We start from the raw sequence: 14,881 nt of genomic DNA, 5'->3' as shown, positions 1-14,881 counted from the left end.
GGTGTGTATTTTAGGTTTAAAATCACCACATATTAACACCAACATCTTTGCTTTATGTACCAGTGTTTTACTGGTGATGGAGAACAGCAAAAAAATAAATGAGTACTGATCATCAACTTTTCTTTTTTTAAATCTTCTGAGAAAAAAATTAAGTGGACTAGAATGATATGGAATATGTGGATCATAAGTTATACAGTAAGAAGAAAAAATTAATTGCAGCTAAAGCATGGATCTAGGATTACAAAATTGATCACCTCCTCCTACAGTAAAAGTAAAGTCTCTTGGGCAGTTTGGAACTAAAATAACAAAATGTTGTGCTTTGAGGGTTTTTCTCTTTTATTTAGGGAGGAAAGAGACTGAGAGAGAAAATATAAGATAATGGGAGTACCTTTCTCCTCTGTGCTATGTTGAAGTATTGCTCCTTGGGGAAATGTCCCGTTGTGGCACTATGAGACCAGTCTGCTGTCATACTGTGTCTGCTTGAGGAGCTGAAATCAAGGGATTTAGAATCAATTAAAGTACATGTGTTATACAGCCTACCCAGTCTTAAGAAAATGCCTTTGAACATTCTAACTCTTTATTGCTCTAATTAATATGCAGTTAATTATGAGAGTTTATCATGGCCCTTCCCTACCTCTGTCTTTCTCTGCTCTAAGTGTTCCTAGCACCTTATCGACTCTCTGAATACTGATAAGACCATTCAGATTTAAGGAGAAAAATATGAAAAGGTATTATAAGATACCTTAGTGTAACAGAATTTTTCCAAATTGATACTAGACTTTTAAAAAAATTGCTACTAATAAGTTTTATTACTATAAACACCAAAAACAGTATTTGAATCTGACGGTTAATCTTACCATGCTCTTATTTTGTCTCGAACCACATCTATTGTAGCTCTTTGTAGTTAGAGTTTCTAATGTGACAAACCCTCACCATTTGTCACAAGTCTCACAAATCTGAAGTCTTGAAGTCCACATCCTGAATGTATGTGATGGCTCCTAAATATGATTTTACCTTAAAGACTGAGGTGAAAATTGACAGAGCTTAAGCATGCCAAAAAATTGCTGTAGGCACACTCAGCCATCAAAGAGCCTTTCTGAGAAGCTGTAACTGATTTGAAGCGAAGCAGCATTAAAGGGAAAGTGTGGAGGATTGTTTGGGTGCACCATGGCACAGAGCTATGGGGCAGAAGTGATGCTGTGTGGGGAGGAGCATGTTCTGCTTGAATTAACCGTGCTGTACAAAGCAATGGTGTACCAACAGAAAGTGTTTATGTGAGGACACCTTAAACCTGCAGATGCAGAGGATGCTTTTGCACAGGGAAGTTGTCATAACAGTCTGGACTGGGCAGAAAGAGGAAAGGGAATTGTTTTGTTTTCCACTGAAATGTAGGAGTTTTTGACATGTGTACCTACATCTTTGGTAGTACTACTGACATGCCTATAGGCTCAGGCTGTACATCAAAGTTTGAAAAATTTGGACTGCATAGGAGCTTTCCTAAGTTCTGTCTCTTTCTTAACTAAAAAGTGGAAAATACAGTCAGATAGGACCCTACTAAATCTCAGAAGTCCTGGAGAAAATCATTAGAATTGTGTGCTGTTTGTTATCTGTTCTCAGACCCTTAAGAGTGGTGAGTATTCTTTTACTGTATTTTAATGTGCTACTTTGGCAGTGGAAACAAGTTTGGTAAGGAACAAGGATCTGATTTCTGATTTTCCATAACAGCCAGAAAATAATCTGCCTTTTACCTACTCCACGTTTTCAGCCTGTCATCTTTGCCTCCCAGTATCAGCCCGAGGAGCAGTGTGAGAGACACAAGTGTCACACTCGGGGCTGGTTTTTGTGCTGTATTCCAGTTATCAGGCATTTTCAAATGTTCCCTAAATTGCTTTCACTCATGTATCTCTACAGCTATCTGCTGGGCTGAATGTGCACATAGCTTGATGATGGAAATGTGTTGAAGGCATTGAGTTTCTATTCAAGAAACATTTTATTTATTTGCTTCTTTTCTAATATGTTTGCCTGTTCTGTATTGCAGTGTATTTGCCTTCTCTATTAGCAAAGATTTGTTTACCAGTGGAAGAGATACTAATAAATTTATTTTACTAATATATTTTTATATGTTTTATTAATATATTTATTAATCAGTGTTAAGAATTGCTAAGCAGTTGCTTTCTATAGTCTCTTCAAGTTGTACTTGTTTATCTGCTTCAAGAAAAGATGGACTATGGGGTCCTTTCTGCATGATTTTTGAATCTTTGATGCCCCAGGTCTCTCAGCATACCTAAACTCAGTGTGGATTTAGTATGTTTCTAGATTTGTAAATCCCATTATTTTATCAAACATTCATACTCACTCAGACTGTTATTGTCTGACCTGTATCTTATCAGGGCCTGTGTCAGTACCCAAAATTTCAAAATTAAATTTTCAACCCTAAGTCCGTCATTGATTCATTATTTAAGCTTCTTTATATCCTCTCATATCCTCTGCTCTGTAATCACTCTTTAAAAAAAAAAAAATCGCTCCTGAGCTGTTATTTTTTCTTGAATTTTTTTCAGTCATCCTTTACAAGCCCAAAAGGTTTCAACTCTGATGGGTCTTTCAGCTGCTTTTTTTTTTTTTTTTTTTTTTTTTTTTTTTTTTTTTTTTTTTTTAAATTATTGGTGGATTCCCTGCTCAATTAATATCTGTGCTTCACAGTGTAACCCTGAGCCAAGAAGCTGGATCCTTCTCTTACTGTTTGCATTTGACATTAGAAGGTCTCCAGCCTGGTGATTTTTGGATAGCAGGACTCATTTCCAAGGCAAGGATCAGTTTGTTTCATGCCTTGCATGATGACGATTTACAACGGCTTTATGGGACCCAACAGAGCAATTCTTATCAGACACCATCAGAGAACTGCTTCCCAGGGACTAATTCCAGAGCCCTGGAAAAGTTATTCAAGAGGATAGAAACAGATACTGACCTTAGCTCATCAGACTCATCTGAGTTGTCTCACTGTTAGACAGATTTCAAGGTGGGGATAAAGAAGCCTCCCTGCCTGAAAGACTTCTGTTGCCTGGCTCCTCCCCCAGGCCAGTTCCCCACTTGTCACTCCTGGCTGTCTTAGGGTCATCCCCAGGCAGCTGCCATGGTCTGTTGAGCCTGGACTGCTCCTCCCCTGCACTGGAGCCGTGCTGAAAACAAAAGATGTAATATTGACAAGTGCTGCTCAGAAGAGCTCTGAGAAGGGTTATTCCTTTTTGGAGTCTTTGAAGCAGTTATGTCTTAAAACCAGCACAGGTTTGTGGTTTTTCTTTGGCTTTTGGTTGGGTTTTTTTTTGGTTGGCAGCAGTAGAATTTGGTGGAGGGGTTTGTGTATGCGGTTTTTTTGAGGTTGTTTGGATTTTTTTAGTATCAGGAATCTGTGCTCTTTACAACAGCATAAATGATTTTCTTGTCACTTATTTGTCATGGATGTCCTGTAGGAATTTGCTGTTTTGTACCACAGAGTTAACCTGTCGTCATCCCACTTGAATTCTTCTCTTGCCATCTTTGACCCTCTGAGGAATTTTTTCCTTTAAAAGAAAGGTCTCTCATAAATCTTCTGCATCAAATTCTAATTTTATTTCCTAAACATCTGTGAGTATTAAGGTGTTCTTTGTGACAATGAGTGTGGGAAAATTAATAATATTCAATTAATTGTACCAGAGGTAGAGAGGCTGAAGTTTAACCTTTTTGCAGTACTGTAGAAATATACACAAAAGCTACTTATCATCCACACATTGTTACATCTTGCACCTTTATAATTACATGACCACTGCTTGTTTGGCTGGAAAACTGGCATGGCATCTTTGCTACTTCAATTTATATTAGCAGATGCTTAATTAACAATTAGAGGTGTGAGTTTAATTCAACAAAATGGTAATGCAATTGCATTTCAAATATGCCAATATGATAAGTAAAATTTGCCTTCTCATCTGTGCTAATCTGACCACTATCCACTCTTTGCATCTTAATAGGAACAGAATTTTTATTTATGTCTATTTAGAAATATCCTTCGAATGTACCTGGCTTTATGGGCTAAACTTATTAAAGATCTTTATGAAATTGTAATTCAGTGACTTTTATGTGGATGGCTTGAGTATGATGTTTTTCAAAGATATCATAAAATATAAGTGTGTAAACTACAGCTGTAGAAGGTTTATTTAGCTCAGAAATGTATTAGTGTGTTTATACTCTGTGTATTACTGTACTGCTACATATTCACTCATATTAACATCAGGCAATTTTCTATCCTGAGTTATCAGAAAAGGGAATTAGGAAATGTAATGCTAGCCTTAGGGAAGCAAACTTTTTTCAAAACTCCTATCTGCTAATATCACCTGCCAATGATTTAATAGTGCTTATAGTTTCTGCTAACAAGTCTTAGCTTTCCTTTTTATCCATTATAGTCTGTGCACCTGGTAGAAGCCTGCAGCCAATTGCTATTGCTTTGTAGCTCTTACGTCTACTCATCAAATAGCTATTTCCTTTTTTATTCCTTTTATTTATTCCTGTAAGGTAGTAACTGTTAACTGTTGTAAAATTGCAATCTCATTGGAAAAGGCTCACACAAATAAATTCACTGCTGAGATTAGGACTTTAAAATGTTAATGTCTTTGTCGTTCTTTGTGCTAACATATATTTTTGTATTGGTTCTTAAAGAGAAACCTTTAAACTTTTTTATTACCCGAAGAGGTGTTACAGCAGCAAGGCAGCGTTTCTGGACAGTCTGTGGGATCCTGGGTTTTTAGGTACTAGCTGAGTTAGGAATTCTTAGCGCATCTTGCAAGCAAAAATATGTCCATAGTTTGAGTAAAATGAAAGTGAACAAAATTCCTAGGTGCCTACAAGACTCCTAAGGCTCTTTAGCAGCAATGTGAACTGCTGCAATATTTATTTGACTTTGAGCCTGTGGTCCTTATCATACTTAGTCCTTTTCTCCTTGTTGAAAAGAGATCACTGAGCTCAACTTGAAGCTCTGTTACAAAACTCCGGTGTTGTATTTTACTCTCTCTTACCCTTTCTTGCTTTCCCCAGCTGGCAGCAGATTTTTCCATGGTTACAGATTGGAAGTGTTCTTCATGTCCAGCTCTTTCTATTCCTGGGAACTGAGTGGCCTCTCCTACCTGAATCTGATAAAGCCCGGTAGCGACAATGCAAATGTAATTTAGTTACTACAGTTAGTCTGGGAATGGAGCGTAGCATAAAAGTGTAGCAGGAAAGTTTTATGCCCTATAAAGGGTTATCTCTTTGCGATAACTGTCCTTTCCCACATAGTCTTTAGTCTCATGGAGTAGCTAATTTGGGATTCTTCTGAATCAAATCTCACTTCTAGGGCTCCAGCTCTAAAATTATTCAATTGCACTTGATTGATCTCATTCTAACATACACCTAAAGTAATTGCCCTGCTTGTAATAAAATTAAGACTCCCAATTGTTTTTACAAAGGAAACTTTTCCAAAATTTTTAATATTTTTCACACTCAGAAATGTGCTCTCATGGTTTCCTGAACTCTGCCTACGCATATCTCACATGTGTGGATAGAAGTAGCAGAACTGTGTTTCCTTCCAATTAATATTAAAGAGGATACCTTTCTGTTCAACCATTGGACATGTGCCAAGTATTTTCAAGTGTCCATTATTTCACAAGCTATATTATAATCAGAATTAAGGTATTATGAAGAGGGTTTTTGATGATAGTATTACTTCTAATATTTAATGCTTAGAATTAATAGAATTAGTCATCACATTATTGGATTTGAATATATGGTACTGGATTCTATTAAGCAATGTGTCCTATGTGCACTGGATAATTCATTTGCCTGTTTTTAAAAAATGTATAAGCCATACTGAGTGCAGATTTACATTTATTGAGCTATGTAACTAGTTCTAGTTTTACTGAAAGAAAATCACTGGCCTAATTTCAGATATTCAGAAACTTTTAGAATTATACTGTTGTTGTTTAGAATTATTTATTAAGTAAGCCAGTCCATATAGGGATACTTTACACAGGTCTAACTGACATCACAGCATGACTGTCCTTCAAAAAATTTCTGAAACTGTTCACCTTATATGACCTTTGGTTGTGAATACAGTTAGGCTGGAATTGGTTTTTTTATATTGTCAGCATTAGAGGTGTTCTTATTATAGAGACATAATTGAGCTGTTACAAGTTTGTGTGCCAGTAAAGCCTCAACATGTTTGCATTGTACTCTTCTCAGTGACTGATCTTTGTGTTGGGATGAGTTAATAGCTAATAGAAATAACCAGGAAAAGCAATACCCTTTTTTGAATCCCATTACATTTTTAAAAATCAAGACAAAAAATGGTGGCTTGTTATGCTTGCTCTGACCACCTCCTCTTGCTGCAGTTTTCAGTCACCAACAGAAGTATTTCTGCACAAATGCCTTGGAACAGCAAAATCCTGAGTTTGTAGTTGACTTTTTTTTTTTTTTTTTTTTTTTTTTTTTTTTTTTTTTTTTTTTTTTTTTTGTGAGGAGCAAGTGGAAAGAAGCAGCTTTATTCCAAAAAAGCCCCTTGAGTTTTATGCTTTTTATGCTGGAACACTGAGGTACCTCTTTGCTTTTCAGTTCAGCATGTAATCCAGCTATAAGTTATCATAAGAGTTGTGAGAGGCTGCTATGGAATGGCATGAAGTTGAAATTGGAAGGGGAATTGGATAGAGAAATAGAAGCCCTGGGGTTTTTATTCTTGGTTGGACTATAAACCTGCTATATGACCTTGAGCAGATCAGATTAACCTGAATTTCCAAAGCATTTGCACTCCTGAACTGGATCTATACATTGGTCAGTTGCAATTTCCTGTAAGGTGAGAATGCTGCCTTAATAAGGTGCAGGTAGTCCATTAACACAGAGTGCTGTAGAGTTCTCCAATGAAAAGCTTTACAGGCAGTGTAATACAGGAAGTATTATTAGGAACTAATAATGTTATAAATTAGTAATAATAATGTGTTTAGGGTTACCGTAAGATTTCGTACTTTACCCCAAAGCAAGATAAATCATAAGACATTTAGAAGTTTTTTCAGAGTGGAGTACAGCAGTTAAGGGTCTTTAGTACATTTCTGTAATATTAAAATGATTTTTCAGCCAGCATAGCAGTTCTCAAGTCTATTCTAAGGTTTTAAAAAATAAAACAAACAGCAGCCCAAGGTATTATTTACTTAATTAGTCCTTTCTGCAAGGAATGAATTTACTTCTGAACTACATTTCTGCTTAACAAGTATCATATCTGTTGATGTTCCTTACGTTACTAACCAACACCAACACTATCAAATAATAGGGAAAAATGTTAATAAGGCATTGTAATTCTGGTCGTGTGTCATGGGGTTAGTTTCCTAAGAATACTTTGAGATTCTTCATTGGTGCGGTGCACCAATGTAAAATATATTGTTTTCATTATAGAAAGCAGTTAATATCTTCTAAAAATGTAATTGCATAAAGTAATAAAAGCAACAACACAAAAATTATTCAAATAACATTCCAATTATATATGATAAATCTTCTTTAAAACCTTTACATTTATGTAGCAATTATAACCTAACCACAGGATCTAACATCTTAGAGCTTCACTGAAATCAATCAAATATCTTAGGCCAAAGCTGAAATATTCTGATAGAATTGATCCCAAAGGCAATTTTGTTCTATTTAGGATCCAGTTTTACAGCACATTTTGAATTTGATTTTTTTCTGTAGTATTTCCTGGAAATGATTCTGGAAGTTTCCTGGAATTCCAGGCTTTTCCTGGAAATGATTCTAAGAAATTTGTAAAACAAATAATTAATTTGAAAAATGGTTAAAATGGTTAATAACTATGTTAAATTATTTTTCAAACAATACTTCAGTCCACAGAACACGCAGAATCATTTCTGCTACTTACTGTCTGAATTTGTTTTGCAGAGAACTGCTGATTTCAGATGGTAAATTAAGCAGATTCTCATTCACATCAAAAGTGAATCTGAGAATATTTTGGAAGACCAATCTTTCCTCAGTGATAAGTATGATTTTCTCGTTAAGCTTACAGTCTTGGGGTTTCAGTATTTGCACCTGATTCTAAGGTGCATGAAACTAGAAAACCCATTTAGTTAGGGATGAAATAATGTTACTGTGTTTGAAATTTTTAAACAAAATTAAAAAGTGAATTTGAGATTTTTTTCACCCGTCACCAGATCTAGGAAGAGCACATCTCTCTCTATACTACCCCAGAGTCCCAGTGTCAAATATTTGTTTCTTTTTAACTCTGGTTTTAGTTTATTTCAGAGAAATTCCTGCTTTTCTCCTCTTCCTTTCTATTTTTTCAATTTAAGCTATTAATCTAGTTAGTCTCAAGAAATCTAAAAATAGTTTTCTTTCAAGTTAAATAAAATTGCCTAAAATACCTGCCAAGAATCAGTTCATGAAACTGTTTCAAAATGGGAGAGTTCCAGAATTTAAATCAGATAATGAGCTGTATGTCTCCACCTTGGTATTTATAAGTAATCCCTTGCTTGGCAGACATTCAGGCTGGTCTTCCCTAAGTTCAAAGTACTTGTAATCTAATGTATAGATGTGCAAGTGCATTCATAATGTATAATGTGCTGTATTATCATGAAAGAGGTAAATTGAGAAGAACGGTAAGATTTTTATAAAAACAATTCCTCAGTCTCCTTGAAACGATTTTAATTTAACAATGAAGATGAATAGAATGCAAACTAACACTGGGATTTCAGAACAGGCTAAAAGAATGACTAACTGCTGCCTTGGCCCCCGCTCCCAAATCCCAGCCTGCTGGCATCACAGGTCTGGAAAGATGCCATACTGTCATATGTTGCTACTTCTGAAACCATCTTATGCATAGCTGTGCCTTTCCTCAGACCGAACTCTTCAGGAACCTTGTGAATTATGAAAAAATTGGCTTGAAATGATTAAAGCACAGTCCCTTCTTTGAAAGCTGGCATTCCAGGAATCATCTGGGATATGGCACTTCAGATTTTGTGCTGTGCATCCTAAGGAGCTTTCCAAAACCAACATTAGCTGCCATTATTGTAAAATGCATCTTAAACCCTCAGCAGCACTAAACAGCATGGTTACCATTTCCAAACTTGCCATCCAAAGGATTAGTAACTATAGATGATTTTGGTACAACATACCTATTCTTCCCTCCTGTGATTACCATAGAAATTCTCGTATTCATTGCTCTTGGGAGCTTCAAATAGAACTTCAGTGTGAAGTTCCCAGTAGAAAAAATGTGATCTTTAAAATGAAACCTCCTTGCAAGTTTTTGAAGGACAGCATTCCAGTCTGTCATTACAAGACCGATTCTACTTAGACTTTTCCAATATTTAGTAATTATACGCCCACTATTCCTAGTTTAAACCGTGCTCTTTTTGAAGAAGCAGCTGCCCTTTAAGTCTTGCTTGAACATAACAAGGAATGTTCTCCACAGATTTCCTCACTAAAGGTCATAGTTTATTTTTTAAATGACAATTTTAGGGTTAATATTTGCTATATAACTGAGTTGAGTGCTCATTGAGGCTGACTAGAGTCATTCCCTAGATATCTAAGAAGCTGGAGAATGTTTCAATAAAATTTAGAGAATAAATTTAATGAATCTGTTCCATTGCCTGGACTGTTATTATCAAAAATTTAAAATCTTTAAGCCTGTAAAATAAAACTCAAAGTAAATAATTTTTAAATAGAAATATTGAATGCTCCTCAGTGCCATGAAAAATGGGAATTGGCTGTATTTTCTAAGAGGTGAAGTACTGTGACCATTATGTTCAGAAAAAGAGAGATGGTGAACACTAGAAAAGGAGCTAAGGTTGTAACGTTTCTAAGACTACTTTAAAATATGAGCCATAATTCAAAGTTATTCCAAAAATAGTTATTGTATTTTAAATTACTGCTGCTTCACTGTACTAAAAAGCTTGTTTCTGCATGCTACATTGAAAACAAGAATGTGGATATATCCCACAAATATTAAAATCCTATAATTGCTCAGAAATGAAGTGAAACTCAGGAGTTGTCTCAATGGGAGTTTGTCCTGTAGGATTTTCAAAGTTAAAAACAGACAATCTAGGCACAGTGGTTCAAGTGCAGGTGTTGCATTGATCTGAATTTTTTTATAACTTGCTGTGATGGCAGATCCGTAAGCAATTTGTTTCAAATATTATATAAAAGAGATACCCAGGAGATTTCAAATGTTAGTAACACAGTTACATAGATGTTTTCTTTCACTTACATCTGCACATGGACATACCTGGGAGCCTGGAGTTTTTTGCAAATTTTGAAGATATTTAACATTTGCCACTTCTTAAAATGTCCATATATAATGTGGTTTAAGCAAAAGATGCTATTCAGCCTCAAGCAGACTGGCTTCCTTGCAGAAATCTCTCAAAACTTTGCCTATATCTGTGTTTTGTTTTCTGTATCTGAGTAAGCAGAATTATTTCTGTGTAATTCATAGCTCACTAGAACCCAGATGGTGGCACCATCATCCAGGTCTGTTCTTTATATAGGAATATAGTATTCTACCAGGGAATTTGAGGGAAGGTTTTGACATTCAAATAATCTTTGGAATTATTGTTGTCATTTGGGGTACGGTATTTAAAACAAGAGAATTATGTGGTATATATGGAAGATAGTTAGGAAAATCAAAGCAAGCAACAAATGGTCAGGATTTAAAATCAGGTAAATGATTTTATTAGAGGAAATAAAAGTTGTTGAAAGGTGAGTATCCATCATTGGTCACTCATGGTAAGGAGACAAAAATCCCAACACATGGGAATTTTCTGTCCTTCTGAAATAAACTCAGGGGAAACAACTTCCCTATAAATTTCCTATTGGGATCACAGATTAGCTTTGTGAATTGAATTGTGAGTTGAATTTTTTAACTGATGATGAGTTTAGAAACATTGACTCGTCTTATTTTATTTTGCAGATGCTTCAGAAGCTTGCTGTGTGCTTACCACAGTTTCTGCCAACCATCTCAAGAGGGGACTCACCTATTCTTTCATTAATTGAGCAAAACATTATCTTGAAATAATTATTCCTCTCCACATGGCCTTCCTACTTGTGTCAGCTTATCTTCTGCTGACTCATGCTCGGGGTGCTCCTGTTGAGAATGGGGCACTGTTGGAAACACTGAAGTCACAAGTGGGGTTATTCAGCAATAAAAGTGAACACTATTCAGCACAGGTGAGACCTCCTGGCACAAGCCGACAAATACCTCAGACAATCATCATAGGAGTTCGTAAAGGAGGGACCAGGGCTTTGCTGGAAATGTTGGATATTCATCCTAACATTGTGGTGGCAGCTACAGAGGTCCACTTTTTCGACTGGGATGAAAATTATGTGAAAGGAATAGACTGGTATAGAAATCTGATGCCATTTTCTTATGGAAATCAAATTACAATTGAGAAAACACCAGGCTATTTTACATCACCACAGGCCCCAGGAAGAATTCATGACATGAATAGCTCCATCAAACTGCTGCTAATTCTAAGAGATCCCACTGAGAGAGTTATATCTGACTATACCCAAGTATATTACAACAGAGTAGAAAGTCACAAGCCTGTTCAACTCTTTGAAGATATTGTTATTAAGAATGGAGTGCTTAATACCAAATACAAAGCTATTCAGAGAAGTCTATATGATGTCCATATGGAAAAGTGGCTTAAGCATTTCAGTTTGGATCAGATTCACATAGTGGACGGCAATACTTTGATCAAGGACCCTCTTCCAGAATTACAAAAAGTTGAAAGATTTCTAAATCTTCCTTCCCGAATTATGTCGTCTAATTTTTATTTTAACCAAACCAAGGGATTCTACTGCATTAGAAGTGATGGGAGGGAGAGATGTTTACATGAATCCAAAGGGCGTCCCCATCCTCTTGTTAACAGCACTGTTTTAGAGCAACTGTATTCTTACTTCAGAGAGCACAATGCAAAATTTTACAGGATGGTTAATCATTCCTTTGACTGGCATTAACACCTTGGGAGTCAGTGTTTCTTAAAAAGGGCCTGAGATAAACTTTCAGACATACCTTTCTAAACTGTAAAGACTTGTATTATGAGAATTAACATACTAGTTATATGCTTCATTGGAATAACACATCTGTTGGCTCATTGAAACAGTACTCGTCATGTTGGGAAAAATAAGTTTTATGTATTTGTATGATTACTGGGAGTCATATTCTGATCTTTCTCTCACATGCAAATACATTAACTTCAGCAGACTTAGCTAAGATATATCTCTACAAGATTTCTGCTGTTTTGGAAAAATGCATCTAACTGTAAAAAATGTAAATACTGGAAATAGTATTATTCTAACTGTTCTGTATTTTTTGTTGTTAGTATTTTTTATATCCCACCTGACAGTGGTGTTGATTTATAGAATTTTTCATAAAATAAGTTTAAATTGTATGTATAAATAGGGGCATACATAGTAGCTCAAATAAATAAATCATCATCTTTAATATGCTGAAGTAGTTAATTAATAATAGAAGGAATCTATTTCACCTGTAATTTTGAATAGGTGAACTAGAAGCTACCTGTCTGCGTAATATGAGTATTAAACCACACTCTTACTACCTTGCATTTGCAAAAAGCCCTCCAAAGTAAGAATATGAACTGCTTGAAGAAGGTTAAAGTAAGAGTTCTGAATGTAAAAAAATTAAAATATCACAAGAATATCGATACTCTATACACTAAAAAATCAATGCCAAAAAATTATTAATGATTCATGAGCAACTCTACAAATATTTGATTGCATAAATTATGCGACTTTGCTCTTGAATGGAAAAACTCTTAGTACTACCATATGAATTATGTTTGTTCTCCCTAGTTATTCTATTGCTCCCCATGATTTTGGTTTATATATCTCTGTTGGCACAACAGTTCTTGTTAAAAAAAAATATTATTTGCTTGCCCCCTGAAGCATGGTGTAGTTTTATTTTGCTATTTCTGATGCAGACCATGGGATAGACTTAACGTTAAAATTGTTGTATTACATATTTCAGACACAATGTTCAGTATGACATACTCAGCTTATATGTAAGAACCACAACCACTTTTAGCCCTGCATTGGGATTTTATTTTCAAAATTTTTAACAGTATTGTGCTGATTTTTCTGCTTTTTCACATAAACATTTATTACATATCAATACCAAAGAAGAAAATCAACTCTGAGTGTCAAACCCAACTGAACCCTGGCGAGGGTCCTGCATCTGTGTCCTTCTACCTAAGTCACTGCTCAGCCTAAAGGAGTGTATGTTCCTACCATGGGATTCTTCCACTTTCCTGGCTAAAAGGTATGAATTGCAGGGTTGGTTTTTAGGCTTTTAATACTTTATGAGTGGGCTACTTAGGCAGATAGCAGTATTCATCTGAACTGAATAGAATCAAACTCAGATTATGTGGAAATAGCTTTTATCAAATATTCTCTCAAAAAATGTAAAATTTTTAAAATAATATAATAAATCTTATAATAAATCTTATAATAAATCTTATAATAAATCTTTATCTGTTCTACTACTTGTATATGTATGTATGAGAGAAAATATGTTGTATATATGAGAGCAAATTATTTTCATTAGCATATAATTAATCTCTGAAATTACCCTCCTGAAGTATATTTACTAAATCCCTGATTTCTATAGATGGTGCAAATTTTCTTTTCTTCAGCCACTTTTCTGAGATTGTGGCTTTTTAATCATTAATATTGATCAGATGTAGGCACTAAGAAATACAATGTCAAATAAGAAGCTGTGGCAATACAAAAATATTTGTTTCAATGATTCAAAGACAGGAATGTTTATCCTGGTCTTCTACCACCTCTACAAGGACATTGGATAGGCAAACTGTAATAATTGCAGTTGTGCAGTGTAACAGTTTTTTGGTCTTTTATCAAGTAAAAAGCTAAACCAGAAAATTTCTGAACTCTGAATTAACAGTATGATTCCGTATCAGAATAACCCTTTCTATTTTGTGGGCACAGCACTTTTGTCTGATAAGAAAACACTCAAATCCTGATTCCCAATATTGTCTAGCATGGCTGGTTCATTCTGACCAGTGCAATCTCAGTGACAAACAAAACTCCTTCGGTCCACTCATTTCAGAAATACATCATCAAAGGGAGCAACATAAATGCAGCTTATATTGGACAAAAATATATTACTTTCTGTTTCTTATACATTCTGAAAATCTGTTTTTCCTCTTTTTTATTTTTTTTTCTTGCAAGAAGCAAATTTGTAAACAATGTATACTTTAACAAAAGTTTCAGGTAGATGCTAGTAGTTGAAAAACTCAGATGTCTATATGCCACATTAAATTTCATAATCTTCCAAGAAAAAGGAAGGGAGAAAATTCTAATGTCTTTCTATATTTATGCTTGCAGGCATCAAGTTTTTCTTCTCTGAAGTTTACAGCTAATCTTTAAATGAGCTGAATGCAGGAGCACCAGTTAGCAGAAGCTGTATGCATCTTTGAAAATGCAAGTCCCTCTCTGGAATTTACATTTCAAGGAGAGCTGAGCTGTATGGATTAGTGATGCATATATCTATTTGATTTGTTATCACTCCTCATTCCTGTTCAGCATTTTGGGGAAGAACAGAGTTGATGGAATGAATTTAATGATTGTTTTAGAGTTTACTGATATGAGAAATATATTAAGCATTAATAAGTATATGAATATAATCTGGGTGAGAGGTTAGTTGGCTTGGTTTGGTTTTATGTAAACCAAGATTCTCATCAGAAATTTTGTTTTTGTAAATGGTCAAAAACCACGCACCTTAACCTCTACAAAACAGAGGTTAGACTGTAATTTTACATTGCAAACCTTCAGTTTCTCATTTTGTGGTCTGAAA

At 35.1% G+C, this 14,881-nt stretch overlaps 2 protein-coding genes across 4 annotated transcripts in view; one reads left to right on the top strand and one right to left on the bottom strand.

The window, feature by feature from the left end:
* LOC136293950 (heparan sulfate glucosamine 3-O-sulfotransferase 1-like) overlaps positions 1-12,366 on the top strand; it is a 46,112-nt gene extending 33,746 nt beyond the window's left edge. For both annotated transcript variants that reach the window (XM_066191153.1, XM_066191152.1), the window contains exon 2: positions 10,958-12,366. In XM_066191153.1, the coding sequence (XP_066047250.1) occupies positions 11,077-12,006 (930 nt within the window). In that variant the 5' untranslated portion in view covers positions 10,958-11,076 and the 3' untranslated portion in view covers positions 12,007-12,366. The remainder of the gene's footprint in view (positions 1-10,957) is intronic.
* LOC136293949 (uncharacterized) overlaps positions 1-14,881 on the bottom strand; it is a 33,841-nt gene that overhangs the window by 6,007 nt on the left and 12,953 nt on the right. The window contains exons 6-7 of one of the 2 annotated variants that reach the window (XM_066191150.1): positions 2,966-3,176; positions 400-488 (exon numbers count right to left, since the gene is read on the bottom strand). In XM_066191150.1, the coding sequence (XP_066047247.1) occupies positions 2,981-3,176 (196 nt within the window). In that variant the 3' untranslated portion in view covers positions 400-488; positions 2,966-2,980. Of the gene's footprint in view, positions 1-388; positions 489-2,965; positions 3,177-14,881 lie in introns of those variants that run through there. The other variant, XM_066191151.1, reaches the window with a different exon arrangement.

Source organism: Chamaea fasciata, unplaced genomic scaffold (assembly GCF_029207755.1).
Source record: "Chamaea fasciata isolate MVZ Bird 193981 ecotype frontalis unplaced genomic scaffold, bChaFas1.0.hap1 SCAF_9, whole genome shotgun sequence".
Taxonomy (NCBI): Eukaryota; Metazoa; Chordata; class Aves; order Passeriformes; family Sylviidae; genus Chamaea; species Chamaea fasciata.
The sequence above is the reverse complement of the archived record's forward strand: the minus strand, read 5'-3'. Positions and strand labels throughout refer to the sequence as shown.